General features: G+C 37.6%; 1 protein-coding gene across 8 annotated transcripts in view; it reads right to left on the bottom strand.

Moving 5' to 3' along the window:
- ank2 (ankyrin 2) overlaps positions 1-1,368 on the bottom strand; it is a 217,994-nt gene extending 216,626 nt beyond the window's left edge. For 2 of the 8 annotated variants that reach the window (XM_062981327.1, XM_062981321.1), the window contains exon 1: positions 1,063-1,241. In XM_062981327.1, coding sequence (XP_062837397.1) covers positions 1,063-1,146 — 84 coding nt within the window. In that variant the 5' untranslated portion in view covers positions 1,147-1,241. Of the gene's footprint in view, positions 1-1,062 lie in introns of all 8 variants that reach the window. The other 6 variants (XM_062981284.1, XM_062981289.1, XM_062981302.1 and 3 more) reach the window with 6 other exon arrangements.
- Between the last annotated feature and the right edge of the window lie 16,656 nt (positions 1,369-18,024).

Below are 18,024 nucleotides of genomic sequence, written 5' to 3'. Positions count from 1 at the left end.
GCAGTATGGTTATTTTAAAAATAATAGGTGGAAAGACAGCACATAGCCTGGTGATGCTTCCTTTGAAGTCACTTCACAATTTAGGAGGGGCTTGTTTCTGCATAATTCCTAAAGCATTTCTTAGAGAGCCAATTAGCAGAATAATTATTATGGAGTAAATCTGATTATAGGAAAATACTTCAATTGTAAAAATAAATGTTAGGATCTCATGTACATATATATAACTTGGATATAATGGGATCTAATTTTGAGTAAATACATACTGAATTCCAGAATGGAAAGCCTTTAATAGCTGGATCCCTTTCTTTAGGAAGATTACCTAAAAGCTGGGTGTGGCAATGTATTTTAGGCTGCTCTCCACCATATTAGCATGGTAGCACAAGCATATGGCTTCTATAGGTAACTAAAAAGGAAACCATTGAAAATTTAATGATCGTAAAATAAATCTGAATTAGGGGTAAGCAAACTCCAGTTTACAAATCCACACAAAGCAAAATGTTGGCAAAAAAAACTATCCTGATATACACACAGATACACATACCGCACAGTTTTTTCTTGCAAAAAAAATACAATACAATGGTACTGATACAGCAAGGCATAGTAAAAGTCAATAGTAATTCAACAAAACAGCAGCTGTGTGCTTTCTAAAAGCGCCCTTCAGTCCACTGTCCATTGGGATTAACATTAGCATTGTCCAGCCTTCAAAGACACTGGAACATTAGTCCTTGGGCGTTTCATCAAATTATCATCAAATTAGCTATTTTATCAACACTAACAACAAATCTCCAATACAGCCTTCACATACAACTCGGCATCTACACAAATGCCTCAACAACTGAAACACTAGAAGCACTTTCAGCTTTACAAATATCAAACAATATTCCCAAGCAAGGCAAGATGGTCATGTTTTGCTCTGTTTCTCGCAGCACAAAACAGGCAAAAGGTACAAGAGCATACATTTCTGAAGGGGCTCCATACGACTACCTTCCTTCATAAGACTCCTGACCACTCCTACCACCTCGCTATTCTATGCACACATTTTGCCATCTCTCTCCACATTACCTTCTTGGGTCTTTTCTTCCTCTGGTTGCTTCCATTATACTTCTCTCCACCATCACTCTTCTGAGCTGCCTCCTCATTCATCATTTTGAATAGTTTTCAAAGCAAAGAGTGCTGCCATTAAACCCTCTCAAACGTACGGACCATTAGCAAATGTGTCACTTGCCGGAGAGGAGGAGGGATGTGTATGCGGAGAGGGGGAAGGGAGGAGGGAGGGAAGGAGACGTGTACGCACCGAGAGGGTGAGCATGATGGTGTTGCCATGGCAGCAGCTACCACAACTGTTTATCTCACTGCATTGTTGAATCTGATTTAACTAATTATCACAGGATCTTGCCTCTTTCACAGTACACAATCCCTTGAATGGACCGTGCAGAATGGAGAAGGGAATCTGCAAAACCAGTACAATGACCTAGTTAGCACCCTTAAAATTATCTATTTATACATACACAGGCATGAGGGGCTCATCGACACCTTCATCCATATCTGTCACAACAGTAATGAGGTCACTGTACCAACAGATCCAGTTCTCTGCACGGTATATTATGCATAAGCATTTGCCCTATCTTTCTTTCATTTCCCTGCACTATTGTTGCTTCTTTAACCATAAAATGTGTTTTTTTGATACAATAAAAATATACAAATGTCTTACAAATGTATTAAGAGTAATTTTAATTGGTCACAATTTAGTGCAGATATAGTCTCAACTCCATGAACTGATGCACAAATTGGAATACATGTTATCCTTCAAACTCTGGTGCAACAAAAATGCACATAAAAGTGTGTGTGCTTGTCTTACAACAGATGCATAAGGTACAAAACTGTGTGAGCCTAAATTTAATTATTAGTTTTTGCTAGAGCACATCCACCAAATTGATGTAACCTACCAACTTGACAAACTAGGGCCCTTTCTATACAGCTGTACAAAATCCAGATAATCGGCTTTGAACTGAATTATATGGCAGTGTAGACTCAGATAACCCAGTTCAAAGGAGATAATGTGGGTTATCTGCCTTGATATTCTAGATTATATGGCAGAGTAGAAGGGCCCTAGGTGTACTATCCTTGGGACTAACTATTGGATTTAGGCAACCAAGAGCGGTCTTACACAATGGCAAAATAAATGCCACATATAATACAACATGTAGTAAAAACCAAACATAAACACAATAAAAGCAGGTAGCCAAATCAAATTAAAACAATTAAAACCACGTGACCATTAAAACAGGGGAAGTTTCGAGCCAAAGTCAGAGCCAATCCGTGTTCGACTTAATATTAGTTCACTTAATATTAATATATGGTAATGTCTTCCCATAAAATTTATATATGGGGTAAAATTGTAAATAAGCTAGTTATGTCCTGAGAAATATATGAAAATATACTCACATTTTCATGTTGGTGCTTTTTTAAATGATAAAATGAGACATAGTAAAATAAGAAAAGGGATTATTTGTGTCAGTAGCAACTTGAGAAGCTGCAGGTCACTTCTGGTGTGAGAGAATGGGCCATCTGCAAGGAAGTTGCCCAGGGGACACCCGGATGTTTTGATGTTTTACTACCCTTGTAGGAGGCTTCTCTCATGTCCCTGCATGGGGAGCTGGAGCTGACAGAGGGAGCTCATCCATGCTCTCCCAGATTCGAACCGGTTACCTTCAAGTCAGCAACCCAACCTTCAAGTCAACAATCCTGTTGGCACCATTGAACCACTGGGGGCTCCATTAGAAAAGGTGATACTAAGATAAACTCAGTTAGAGAATTTTGTCCTGCTATAACAAATAGATTAGTATTCCTATAACTGTTAGTATTTCACATGGGTGCAGAAATTATGTCAGTAGTCCATAGACTAAAGCATGCACCCACTTTTTGGTACATCACAATGGAGATCTCAGTCACAATTATGTATTGTGGGGAAAATGAAAGCTCGTTCAACTTCTAGTAACACTGTGATCCTTATTTCCACATCACTAGTCCAATGGAAATTAGGTGGTGTAGGTCATATTTTAGAGGAAGTGACAAAACCACTTCTGAGTATCGCTTCCCTAAGAAAACTATATGGAATCCATGTACAGGTGACTTGATGGAACATTACACACAGCAGCAAAGAGGAAACATCAGTCTGGGAGGATGTTGAGAGATAGAAGAAGTGAATACTTCTCCCAACCCTTTAACAATCATTCTACTTTTGAGGTTGCTCTTTTCCTACTACTACCAGATGAGAGAAAAAAACATCTCAGTGGAAATGATGGAAGCTAGTGTAGAGAAGTATTTCTAAAATGCCAATAATCTGAGGTTGTTGCTTTTTGACCAGTAGCAGCAGTGTGTATGCGTGTATCTTCATGCAACATATGCACCGAAACTCCAGCTCTGGAGCCAGCACCAAATGTGGCCATTGAGGCTGAAGAGAGAACACACGCACCAAGTCTGTTATTACATCATCACATACAGTCGAGTCTCACTTATCCAACATAAACGGGCCGGCAGAATGTTGGATAAGCAAATATGTTGGATAATAAGGAGGCATTAAGGAAAAGCCTATTAAACATCAAATTAGTTTATGATTTTACAAATGAAGCACCAAAACATCATGTTAGACAACAAATTTGGCCGAAAAAGTAGTTCAATACGCAGTAATGCTATGTAGTAATTATTGAATTTATGAATTTAGCACCAAAATATCACGATATATTGAAAACATTCACTACAAAAATGCGTTGGATAATCCAGAACGTTGGATAAGCGAGTGTTGGATAAGTGAGACTCTACTGTAATATGAATTTCTGGGCTATTTTTGTGTGCAAGAGCTTTAAGTCATTTAGAAAACAAACAGGCTTTCTCCTTCTTCCAAGAGAAAGAGGCATCTATGGAAAATGGAATATCTTTTACAGTGTATTTCCTTTATTTTAACTAGTGAAAATAAAATGGGGGGTGTTTCACAAAACTATGCAGTTGATAAAACAAAAAAGGTAAACATCTAGAGAAGCAGATATGTACTAACCAAGCTCCAAAACCACTACAATCTGACCCAAGAAATGGGAAAATCAGTAGCTAAATGTTCCCTTTCTTTCCCTTTCAGTATAAAGCTCTTCAATTGGAAAGGGGATGGTTATGTCCATACTGCCTCTGCCACAACTCCTAGTCATCCATGGAGCTCCATCCATGCTCCAAGCCATTGCAGGCACACCAGCTGATACTGGAACAGGTCACCCATGCAACCAGCAAATTGCTGGTTGTGCTGTGAAGCTCTATATGATTAATGAACAGCAACAATAACACAGAGATAAAAAGCAGATGAGTTTTCAAGCTATCTAGATAATGGCCCCAAATTCAGCACAAACATGCTGGATCTGAACTGCTCCAGAACACATTAATACCAAGGTAAACTGTCCAATATAGATGAGCTCGTGGTCAATACTGAAACCTGGGCTTCCAGGCTGAATTCAGGAATACTATCAAACTTTGAACCTATTTTCAAGGAGACGTAAACCCACTTACAACAAACTGACTCCCGATTCCCAGATCTGTCTCTTGAATAATGAGAAGCAACTCTGTATTTTTTTGGTTAAAGTTTCAATTTGTTTGTCCTCATAGAGTTTGTTCCAAATGATAGTATAGTATGTTTATGCACTGAATTGACTGTTCACAAAAGAAGCCCTCGGAAAATGCAGTGTGTTGAAATTTCCCCAAGCACAACATAGGAACTAATTCTGCATCCAAGGATCCCACCATCAGTAGTCTGATTATATTCCCAAAAAGAGGAGAATTTTTAAAAAGCAAACTTTGATTTTGCCTTTTTTAGTACACCATCATATTTCATTAAGACTTGAGCAACCACAGATTTTGGTACTCAAACCCAGGCAGATACCAAGGGCCCCGGCAATAGCATAGTCAAAAAGCAACGATCACACTCTCATGTGAAGAGAAAATGTCTAACACGAGACTGAGTTTGCCATGATCTTGTAATCAAAATCCTATCTTCCAAAACATGTTTTGTGGGGGGGGGGGGGGGAATGATCTAGCTTAAATATAGATTATTTTCATGGTTGATTCGGGTCTGGGAATAGACAAGTGAAACAAAAGCATCAATTTTTTTGTGATGGTTTGGGTAGATTTTGTAGTGTTTGACCTTTTGGAGGGGGGCTGCATCTGCAAAATGGGCTCCCATTTCTGTTTTGAATAATAACAGCACCAGAGGTAACAAGTTGAAAAAATAACTATAAAAAAGAGTGAATTGCCGTAAGCAATATCCAGAAAACTGGCTTTACCAAAGTAGCATTTGGTCTATGAAAGTATTTCTCTGTACTGAGCAAGTAGCAGTTGTCTACTCAATCATGGAGAACAAAATTAACATTTCTACTGCCACTAAGACACATGTTTTGCTTGCTTCATTGGATGACATAGTTAGTGAATTTTTAAAAAAAAATCTTTTAAAATACATTTAGGTATTCAAAAGGAAGAACTCATAATATGATGAACTCAACATAATTCCAAACACAGCAGGCATGAGCAAACTTTGGCCCTCCAGGTGTTTTGGACTTCAACTCCCAGAAATTCCAGCCAGCTTACCGGCTGCTAAGAATTGTGGGAGTTGAAATCCAAAACACCCAGAGAGCCGAAGTTTGCCCATGCTATAACAAACATGGTCTATGTGTTCCTGACTACACCACTCTTCCAACATAATGTGAGAAAAAATGTTGGTTAATTAACTTCAGTTTATTATTGGAAACAAATTAATGTTAAACTATAGTTTATAAAGCTGGTTTCTTTCCATTAAAATGGAAAACCAGATATGTAAGAACTATACTATAAATGTGGAACTACGATGGCTAACTGCAGCATTATGCAACCCCAGCCAGGTAGCCTTTAAAATGTGCAGGATGATGAATGCCTCAATTATCTCTCATTTGTCTTCAACTGCCAGTTTCCTTGAAATCATTAAAAGTAGCAGATGGGCTCCAAGGCCCCAAGTGGGAAAGATTTGGTGGTTGCAGTCTATTGTTTGCTATGGCAAAAGAATGTTAAAAGAATATTAATACAATTAATTTTACTGATTCCAATGTATGGACGGCTGCTCATGTCACTGAATGTAAAGCATTTTTTGGCAAATTGCTATACAAGCTGTCACACTTCATGCACCAAAGGCCCTCAGAAACCACACGGTACAGAGATCAAGCTGTTAACTTGTTAATGGAACAATTCATTATTCCTTTTGCTCATCAGATTCCCATCAGTTTTCACTAATATGTCATTTTATAGAACAACAGAGTGGGAGATCAATAAAAGTGAAACAGAATAGGTACTACTGTCTTACTTAATGCTCACCATTTGATTTTCAAACTGTTACCATTTTCTAAAACCTTTTTTGTGTTTGGTTGTAAGTATTGATTGAGGGAAGACAAATTTCTATTTCTCCTGCAAGTACTGAATCCCAAATAATGTGAAGTTGCCTATAAACTACCTAACTTAATCTTATTATTCAAACTTATATTTCATTAAAAGTACCGCAGAAGAACAAGAGCAGATGCCAAAAACAGCTGCCATAACAGCAGGCTGTCCTTTCACTCAAAAGCAGAAGCAACCATAAACTGTTTTACTGATTTTGCGTCAAGGACACACGCACAAGTCTCTGCTTTCCTTAATGATCTGCAGCTAGAAATCAATGCAGGATTAAGTTCTTATAGAGAAATTCTGTGCATGTTTACTTGGACATAAGTCTCACTGTGTTATGTGACACCTAGGTACAACGTGACACCTAATGCCACGTGGTTCTTCAAGACAGGATAAAGTGCCCATCTTCTGCTTGGACACTACACCATCAATGGCAAGATTCCAGCTTTACAAGGCAAATACTAAAGTCTAGGTACATCTAGGAAACAAAAAGAAAGTTCCCCTGTGTTTAGTAGGGGAATATATTTATTGGCCAAGGATTCAATCTAGGCAAAGTACCAACAGTTAAAGACACTACCACTGAGTGGAACATGCTTAGGAAATAGAATCAGACTGCAAAATATGCCTCCACCTATAATTCCATATGATGGTGGGGATGTTTACAAATCATTGTGATATTATTTCATTCATATCTCACTTTCCCCTTTTGAAACAATACAGTTGGATTAGATCAGGGTTATTCAGTATTAATTAACATTTTAAACTATCCTTCCCAGGCCTGCCTTTAGGTCAAATACATTCCCTTAGGGATCCGTATAAATTACCCACTGATTTTGTCTCAGTGTAATTAAATAAGTTCATAACATATGGAAAATATCACAGGTGTATTTCTTATTACCAATTGGGATTTTATGAAAATCTCTCTTATTCCCCATTTTAATCTATTTTTATTTATTAATCTATACAGTGACCTTTCTGAAAATATAAAGCACCTGATCTTTGCTCTACTGAACCCAGGCTACAATGACTTTCTTTTGTTTTCTTTAAGCTCAAGCCGTTTTCTATAATAGATGCCATCATGAAAGGAATAGACTCATGAATAAATGTAAATTTCTCCTCGAAATTCATATATCTACAATTTCCTCACCACGCTTTGCAAAGAATAATCATCATATTAACTATTCTGTAGCTAATGAATAGTCTGGAATTAAGATCACCTGGGATTTCCATGACCTTCTCTTAATAAGAGGGTTCTCTTGGTTACTGATGTCAAACCCTGAGGTGGGATCTGTCCAACACTGATAAGAAGTCAACAACTGAACAGGCATACTTTATCTTCAAATCAAATAAGCAGGCCAAGTGAAGGGAAAAATAAGCAGAGTAAGTACAGTACTTCTAATTGTATGTGAAAGAAAATGGCAATTTAAAGTATTTTTCTCCAAAAAGGAAGGCGGCCAAAGTGAGTCTTTACGGCATAAGAAATCCGTACTTTTACGGTACATGCTATTATGCTAGAACCCTCAGGGCAATGCACACTATTTTACAAGTGTTTTCGCATTACAGAAACAATCAGTATTTTGGGATAATACAAAAATGTACAATCTAATACACACAGAACCATGAAACATATAAGGTTGGGCAAGTGTGAAGATTTCCAGATAGTCGTTGTTTTCAAAATCGCCTTTCCTTGAAACTAAAATATCATTTTATCTTTGCTTCAATTTATATTGCTTCAAACTGTCTACAGTCAAACTAAATTAACTTTTGGTTATCTGTATTGTTTTGGCAGGTAGGTAATGGCGCTCCATGCAGTCATGCCAGCCACATGGCCTTGGAGGTGTCTACGGACAACGCCAGCTCTTCGGCCTAGAATTTGAGATGAGCACCACCGCCCAGAATAGGACTTGACTAGACTTAATGTCAGAGGAAACCCTTTACCTACCTATTGTGCTGTGGTCCACACTTGACATGCAATGGTACTTTCTCTTCAATAGCTTTTACCTTATTACTACCAAATGCTTTAGGAATGGCATCTGTATTGCACCTAATCATTAAAAAAAACATAGTGACCACACAAAAGTGATTAAAACTCTTCTTTTTATTTTATTGATACTGGATACTGGATTAAGAGGGTTTTTTTTTAAAAAAAAAGACATACAGGGTGTTTCAGTTGAAAGTATGCTACGTTTCATCAGAATAAATGAGTGATTAAATGCTGTTGGGAATAGAAGGAGTCTAAAGTATAAACTAATTCAGGTAACTAAGAGCTAAGTTGTATCTGTATAGACTTATAGCAACAGGACATTCTCCACACCTTGATCATACTTTTTAATCCAAATCTTATTCCTAACCAAAGTTTTAAAAAAATGAATCAAAGGAACTAACATAAGCACTGACTTCAAAAGCTCTCTTAGCTGAACGGCTTAACTTGGGACTAATTACCTAATTTAGACTAAAGTTACCATGCATCTGCATCCATTAAAGACACACCAAATTGAAATCTATTGTGGCACATCCACAGTAGTATGGTTTTAAAAAAATATATACAGTAGAGTCTCACTTATCCAAGCTAAACGGGCCGGCAGAAGCTTGGATAAGCGAATAACTTGGATAATAAGGAGAGATTAAGGAAAAGCCTATTAAACACCAAATTAGTTTATGATTTTACAAATTAAGCACCAAAACTTCATGTTATACAACAAATTTGACAGAAAAAGTAGTTCAATACGCAGTAATGTTATGTTGTAATTACTGTATTTACAAATTTAGCACCAAAATATCATGATATATTGAAAACATTGACTACAAAAATGGCTTGGATTATCCAGAGGCTTGGATAAGCAAGGCTTGTATTAGTGAGACTCTACTGTAATATAAACCAATACTTTTTAAGAAATGTCAGTAATGTGAATAAAATTGCTTGCCAAACTTTTCAACATAATTTCCTCTAATTGTAAACTGTTGCCAACAGGGCTGGAACTGAATCTGAGTCATTTAAAGAACCGGAAGAAACAATCAGCAGGCTGAGATACATCTGAGAAACAAAGTATGAAATACATTTTAAAAATAAAATAAAATGAAGTGCAGTTTTCTCTCCAGGTGGGAAAAAGTGTGATGAAAACTAAGCATGATTTTAAACCATATGGGGTCAATGATTGTCCCAAACATCCAGCCCAACACATTCCTTTTAATAATTGTACTTTTAATAGTGCAGTCAAACCTCCACATTTGCTGAGGTTAAGGTCACAGATCCCCATGAAAGTGAAATGCCACAAATAAAGAAACTGCTATTTTCTCCCTTGAAATAATGTTATTTCTAAGTCTACTAGGATGACTCTATAGTCATCTTCCACTGGAAGATAGACATAGAATCACACTAGAAGACCTAGAGGTGCCTGGAGAGGTGTTCCATAGAGGAGCACTGGAAAACCTAGAGATTCCTAGAAATAATGTTTTTTATCAAATCTATGAGTAAATAAATCCTCGAAAGTCCAAACTGCAAATGTGGGGGCACACTTACGGAAACATCAAACCTATCCACAACTTTTGGGAAATGAAAGTGAATGGGCACTTAGGCACTCTATAATGGCCATCCTGATCACATGCCATGTAATGATTACTATAATTTACTGGAGATAGTTTCTGGCAAGGAGGAATGTTTCCTACGAGTGCACTTGAGAGGGTCTCTATTACAAACAAAGAGAAACACAGAGAGAATGAGGGAGGGAGGGAGAGAGGGAGGGACTTTTTCACTTCAAGGCTGGAATGATAAGAAATCAGAGGCAAAGTCTCAAAGACAACATTTTACAAAAGGAAGAAAGGTTTGTCAGGTGCAATGGTCTGAGGCCACGAGATCTACATAAACTCTGCAAACTCAGCATTTTATGATAATATTCTGACAGACCTCAACAAAATCATTAGGCATGTTCCCCACAGAGCTGTCTTTCTGCTATGAATTCTAATTAAGTTTTGAGGTTAAAGAAAATCTTACTACATACAGAAGGGAGGGAGTAAAGCTATAAAGTCAATACAAGAAGTCAGTGATGGAATTATTTTCAATTGGGGAAACACTGGCTATATAAATAGGAATGTTGCTAGGTGATTTAAAGCTGCAGTCATATTTTATGCAGTATTCCTCCTGATTTTTGTAAATGTCATAAGGAATAGCAATAGATTATGTCATATAGCAAATTGACTTGTGGTATCTTAAAGACTTTACACTTATTACATTGGTTTCTAGAGGGCAAGAGCCCACTTTGTCACATTACTATAATGTCATCTTTTGGTTACTATTTCATGGATTGGAGTGCTATCTTCAGTGTAAAGAAGATTTAGTGTTTTCTCTTTATGGACAAAGTGTGCAGTGCTACCCTGTTTCTTCAAAAATAAGACAGGGTCTTATATTAATTTTTGCTCCAAAAGATGAGTTAGCGCTTGTTTTCAGGGGCAATCTTATTTTTCCAAAATAACTTTTTAAATGAACTATATCTTGGGCTTATTGTTGAAATAGGGCTTATATTTTGAGCATCCTCAGAAATGCTGAAAAATCATGATAGGACTTATTTTCGGGGTAGGTCTTATTTTGGGGAAACAGGGCATTCTGTATCCCTTTAGATAATGTCAAACTTCCCCAGAAGCTGTCAAACCCTGAAAGGGACTGCTGTTCAGACAATGGGAAGAGATGTTGTTGTGTGCCATGTGTGTATTGGTGTGTCCCATATGTGTGTTTCATTGCCTTCCTTTTCTGAACCAAGATGAAATGAACATGCCTACCCATTCACTCTCTTCCAGAGATAACCTCCAGCATGCCTTTCCCCTTCCACAGCTTGACAGCTACAGTGGAGAGGTTTTACATGGGGCATAAAGGATAGCCTCTTGTACTCCATCTCCCTCCAAATATGTTCAGATGAATATGGAATTGTGTGGACAAACCTCATTCCATCTGTGACCACTCCCATTTACTAAAGCATATCCCCTGGTGCCTATGCCATCACACCCAGGCACCTTTTTAAGCTTTAGGATTTTTAAGCTTTTTAAGCTTCTTCCTTTGCCCAGGTGAACTGCGGGGGCCTTACTTAGAAGCTCTGGAAATCCCAGTAACCAAAGGCACTTCAAGTAGAACAATCAAACAAAATTTTATTTTCACAAAGTCCTTGGCAGACTTGGCATACGTAGTTAAGGTTGCAAATAAAAACAGTCAACTTATAAAACCTCGCAGATGTTCCTTGCTTGCTTTTTCCCTTTTGTTGCTGGGTTAACTTCCACCAAAGGTGAAGAGATCCTGAGATCCTGTTTACCCTAGCCCTGAGCTGCTATCAAAAAGGTCTATAACTATCTAAGCTCAAAGCTAGTTTTTGAGGCAAAGTTGGTAGGGCTTCCTCCAGTGGCAAAGAAATCCGGAGATGTTCTCTGCCCCAGTGCCAAAGCTACTATTTTTAGAAAGAACAAATCTTTCCCTATCTATGCTTGGCACTGGTTTTAAAGGCAGGTCAGTACTTACAATGGCCTTTTCAGAGTTGGCCTGGCTTGGCCACGCAGGCACATCTAAGTTGTTTCTTCTTCAGTCTAGAAGGCAGAAAAGGCTTCTCAAAATGGAGCCTTCTTTCCCCAGAAAAAGGGGCAGTCTCCAGAACAAACTGATACATTTGCAGGCTGCAAGCAGCAAAGACTTTGCCGAGCTGGCTACAAACTCTGCTAATATCCTAACTATCAGACTGCTGCAGAATCTGCAGCAACCCTGGAGCAAATGCAAACAGGTGCTATTTTCTACAGCTATGGAAAAATGCAAACCAAACCTCTGGGAGACAAAACAGTGCCCCATCCAAAAATGCATATATGTGGGGAATAGAAAACTGAATGGTGCAGGAATTGCGCTTTGATCTGCCTACATAATGTAGGATCTCAGCCATGGTGCTCTAAATGTGATAAACTTTGTCATACACATAAGACAAATAGATTGGTAAGGCATAAGGATATTTTGGCAGAAAAGACCAAAAACCCTTGTAAAACGTCAACTCACATGATTCCATTGCATTGAGCCAGGGCAGTTACAATGGTGTCAAACTACATTAATTCTACAATGTAAATGCACCCAATGCTATATGCTGCAAGCTATGCATATCTCATTCAAATGTTAATAAAATTGTTAAAATAAGGCCAAACTATTCAATAAAATTAAAAATGCTATGCTAGTGCATACTAAAATTATTGGGAAGTGGAACAACCTAAATGCTGATATGTTAAAAAGTTTTACAGTGGATTTAAGACTAAACTAACCACAATATTCCTCTAAGCACAGGCATTAACCAGGTCAAAGCCCCAAGTCTATTTAATATAATGAAGGCTGAAAGAGGAGAGACATCTGTGGAAGAAATATTTTAGGCTAGCAAAATCTGGTTTAATAGATTTAAGACAGGGTATAATTTGCATAATATAAAAGTGCAGGGAAAACTAGCTATCACATATACTGCAGCTGCAGAGATGTATCCTACAGAACTTGAAGTAGATATAGAAGATGTTGACTATATAAGCAACAGATTTTCAGTGTAGATGAAACAGTCCTATACTAAAAGAAAATGAATTTCAAAGGCAGACCAACATTGTTGCTAGGGGCTAATGCAGCTGATCACTGCAAGCTGAAGCCTAGTTTACTTACCATTCAAGGGATCCCCAAAACCTTTTAAAACTATTTGAAGTCTTCCAGTTTATTATAAGACTAATTTAAAATCCTGGATGATAGCAAATTTATTTTCAATTTGGTTCTCAGGTTATATCATGCCTACAGTTGAGGGTTACTGTGATAACACGTTATTTCCTATTAGATTTTATGGTTTGTTGACCAAACTCCAAGCCACCCTAGAGTTCCTTCAATGAAATTCAAGTTGCCTTCATGCCAACAATTTCTAGTTTTTGACAGTGCTCTGGTCCCTAACCTGTCAAGTAGGGAATATGTGTAATTACAATTCTTTTTGCAAATAGGAGGCTGAGAATGATAGAGACCTGAATGACATTGTGTAATGGTTCATAGGGACTGGAGAGTTTATGGCTATTTCAGATCCATGATCAAGACTATTCTTCCAGTTGCAAAGGGTTTTTAAATAACACGGACACTATTCTGGAAAGATATATATGGAACAAAAAATCTTCTGTTCACCTCCAGTTCTATCCTTATGTCACCCTTGTCACAACAGTGTGTGATTGCACATCTACGAGCACTGCACATCCATCAGAAAATAACACAATGTAGATCGCTCCCATCTATATTTGGATGCACTTCTGAATCCTCATTCAGTTTCCTGGTCCTACAGATTATATAAATGCAGGTGCCAGTTTCCTAATCCAGATATATAAATATATAGTGCAGATGGCCTTCTCTGAACTGGGACCATGATTCCCTGCTATAGCTTAACATTGCAAGCATTCATTGGCAAATGTCTACTTTATCAGATGGTCAAAAACTACCTTGTTAATGTAAACTATATGCCAAGCCTAATACATGGATATTTCACATTTATAAATATACCAAGAAGTTAATATTTCAATAGCTTATTTGTTTAAACATTTATTCCTTTAAATTTCAAGTTCCCTGGTGTACATTATAAGCCATTCTTTCCTTCCATGGGACATACTTTCCCTTGATTTATTCACTGTAGTGAGACATTAATGAAATTGTTCCAGTCATATTTATGGTTACATTTATGTTTTACTACAAAATCATGTACACATAATATTATAGAAGTCCCATGATCAGCATATGTTCTTAGTGTGAACATTAATGCTTCAAAACAGAGAGATAAAGAATGCATTCTTAAATGTCAAGAAAGGGGTAGCATTATCACTTCACTTCACTATTATAAGAAATAATGGTGTATTGCACAGATCTGTTTTTCAGAAGAAATCAGAACCATGTTGAAATTAATTGGCTTTGTAACATATTAGCAAAGGATTTCTAGGATTGTAAAATAATATCCCAACCTAGAGATCTACAGGCTGAGGTTGAGACTGCCTGTCTACAAAGCATACACTTTACTTCTGTGCTATAGCAATACAGTCCCACCCTGCCAAGGGTTGTGATTGCCATTGATTTCAGCCATTTCTACATGGGCCTATTTCTGGTTCCCCTTATACCAGATTAATAGCTACACATTATGTGGACTCACCTTGCAAGCATTGCAGGGAGTCCATATGGTAGACAGTCGTTAAAATAGTGCAAAGGGGGTAGCAGACTTTACTCCAGAGTTTTTGAGGTGTGGACAGTTAGACTGGACTGAAAACAGGGCGATACTTCAAACACAACCACTGCTTTGTTGCTGGCTCAAGGCAGATCTCTGGCAATATCATGTCTGGGCACCTTGTTTTGACTTCATCAAAAGCAATATCGCCAGCTGTGAGGGAGCAGCTTTTGCTTGTGAAGCAGTGGCACTGACAACGGCCCTAATGCACCCTCAATCTAGTTGACCATGTGAACATCATAAGGGCTCTGGGTATGCTCCCATGCTTTATTGGGGCAGCTCCAGATTATTTTGTCTTCTTTTTCTTACTCGCACCCAGATGTCATTGGTTAACAACTTACCTAAACTTAATTCATAATAGTCAAAGGTGAATAATGGCTGAGAGCTGCAGTAATATATGGCGAGAACAACTATTTGCAGCACCTTAACAACTCTCTTCTGCAATCTGTCACTGCAGTTTTTACCTTGCAAATGAACACACATCAGAAACACTAATCTCTACATCTAGACAAATTCCGGAACATTCTATTTCTTCTGCCTTCCCATGACGTTTTCAGGCACTTATGAGTGACATTTGTTTTGTGGATATTTCTAAAGGACCCAAGGGGCAAAAATTGGTTAGCCACCACTGCAATATATGGATGAAACATGCAGAAGTATGTGAAGTTTGCCATATGTGTGGCATTTTAGTGATGATGTGGTTTGAGTGTTGAAGTAAGGTTATTGGAGACCAGGGTTCAAATCCCCAGTTGACCACAGAAACCAGTTGGGTGACCTTGGTCACACTCTCTATGTCTCAGTGGAAGGCAATGGCAAAAGTTCTCCAAAGTTATCTTGCCAAGAAAACCTCGTGATGGGTTCATCTTAAGGCCACCAAATGTGAGAAAGTACTTGAAAGCACAGAAACAATACCACAACAAAATAATGTGGAAAATATTTTTCTCTAAATTTTCCTATGATTAATGGATTGTATGGTTATTTTGTGTGTTATTTGTTCCACTTTCTATGGCCAACTTGTTTTCTGTCTGTTATCTCTCCCAGTCCTGACCTTCTGGATGTCATTGACTGATTGATCTCAGCAGCAATGAGTGAAATAGCTAGGACCTAACTGCTAAATGGGAATGTGAACTTCTATTAAATACAATAAACCCATTATACAATAAAATACATAAATAGGGGCTTTAAAATGGAGTCTTGTTACAAAACATTTAAGATGCCTTACCAAACAAAATGAGAATACATTTGCAACTATTGGACAGTGGATGCAACGTTTTCTTCACACTTTTGCAACAGTAACATCTAAGTAGCACTCATTTATTTTTATTTATAATAATGATGATTTGTTGTAATAACCTGATGGCACATTCCCAAAAGTGTCACATTTTTCTTTGATATTAAATATATATTTTTTTTTATTTAGGAGACTATGACTTTGCCAAACTCACAAATTACTGTATTCAAATGTTGTTGTTGTTTTTTTAAAAAAAAATAATCTTCATGCAAAAAGCAAGACAGGTCCTACATTTTGGGCTGGTTTGGAAGGGCCCTGTTTTGAGTACTTAGCGCACCTTCACAAGTGTTGTTAATCACACACCTTTGGATCCAAAGTATTGTAAGTTTTATCCTTTAGCATTATCCTTCTGTAAACCTCTGTAAATAAATTAACTTTTACTTTGCTCTTTTTAAAAAAGTACAAGGCAATTTTAGAAATAGCTCATTAAGTTCTCATAGTAATGACAACTAAAGCTTAGCTTATATTCATTCATCTTCATATCAAAATGCCAACAAATATCATTGAATGTTGATAAGGTGAATTTTAATTTCTGTGGCATTTTGACACAGAAATTTAAATCCAGATTGAAATTGAAATTCAGATGCCGAGAAATTAAGGTGTGTGTGTATACACATGTGTATACACACACACACACACACACACACACACACACACACACACACGGATCTCCACAAACTCTTGAAGACAATGGAACAATATGAGAAGAGGGGTTTTAAAAGTTATCAAGGCTAAGGGTCATGAGGGTGAACAAAACCCCTTGAGCTAAAGGTGGCATGTTGTGCAGAAAGAAAGAATGTAAGTGCAAGGCTACGCAATTATCTGTTTTATATATCTTCTGCTTTCTAGCCATTAACCAACTTTAAAGGAATACTTCTGAGAGGTCAATTAGCACTTATAGGTATCAGACAGAGACCTAACACATGCCATACAATAATGAATAAATTGCCTAATATGTAGCTTTGAATAATAAGCATTTGCATAATGAGCAAATAAGGTGCAAAATACATAGATAACACTGTCTGGATTTGAAAAAGCATGAACATTGAAAGGGAGAGGGGAAAAAACTGGAATGTGAGAAGGAGATTTAGAACAGGGAAAGGTTTAATGAATACCAGGATGAAGGAAAAGAGATACCAGCAAGCAAGGAAAAGGAGAGGAGGGAAAGTCAAAATCTGCACTGGGGAAACATATACAGATTGAATAACAGCCAAGTTGGAGAGACCGGTGTAGAAGAAGAAATTATATGGACAAGAAAATACAACACTAGGGTTAGGTGGGACTAATGGGTTCTTCCTCCATGCAAAGCTGACTGCTTTTGTTACTCAAAATAAATGAAGAGCAGAATGGATTAAAGAAATCTCAGAATAATACTACACACATTTTAACGCTCCTCCATATATCTTGGCCATTTTTCAATAAGAATTCAGAGCAAATAGTATAATCACAGCAGAAGTAATCATTGCAGCAGAAGCAATTATACTATTTACTCTAAATTCTTATTGAAAAACAGCCAGAATCTCTATAGTCCTATCAAGGTTTTGGTGAGAGGTTCTGAAAGAAGGTTCATGTAAGTACATAAAAATAATCAGTTTGTAATTGTTTATGTCCAGGGTGCTCTGGCGTGGGCTGGTCCATAAGGTCACAAAGAGTTGGAAGCGACTGAACGAATTAACATGTCCTATCCACCAAATTACTGTTAAATGGCTCCATACTGTATCATAGTCCAAAGCACTCAATCAAAATAAGGATGAGACACAAGAGTAGTCCGAAGGCCTTTCCAAAATGTTCAAAGCCAAGTAATCTCACCAACACCAAGGCTGCAAGCTAAAACATATTCCACACACCAAAGTCAAGGTTCACTAGCAAAGATTTAGGCTGTAACAATTTCACTGACATTGCTTCCAGCACCTAACTGATCTGGCCTCCAGCTACTTATGCCACTTTCCCAAGTGATCCCACCTGTTGTCCCTCCTCTCAGCCAACTGACTGGATCTCCTCAGTTGAATCAGTTCTTAATTGCAGCCTAGCTGGAATACTTAGTTCCTGGTTTGCTTC

Source organism: Anolis carolinensis, chromosome 5 (genome assembly GCF_035594765.1).
Source record: "Anolis carolinensis isolate JA03-04 chromosome 5, rAnoCar3.1.pri, whole genome shotgun sequence".
Classification (NCBI taxonomy): Eukaryota; Metazoa; Chordata; class Lepidosauria; order Squamata; family Dactyloidae; genus Anolis; species Anolis carolinensis.
The sequence above is the reverse complement of the archived record's forward strand: the minus strand, read 5'-3'. Positions and strand labels throughout refer to the sequence as shown.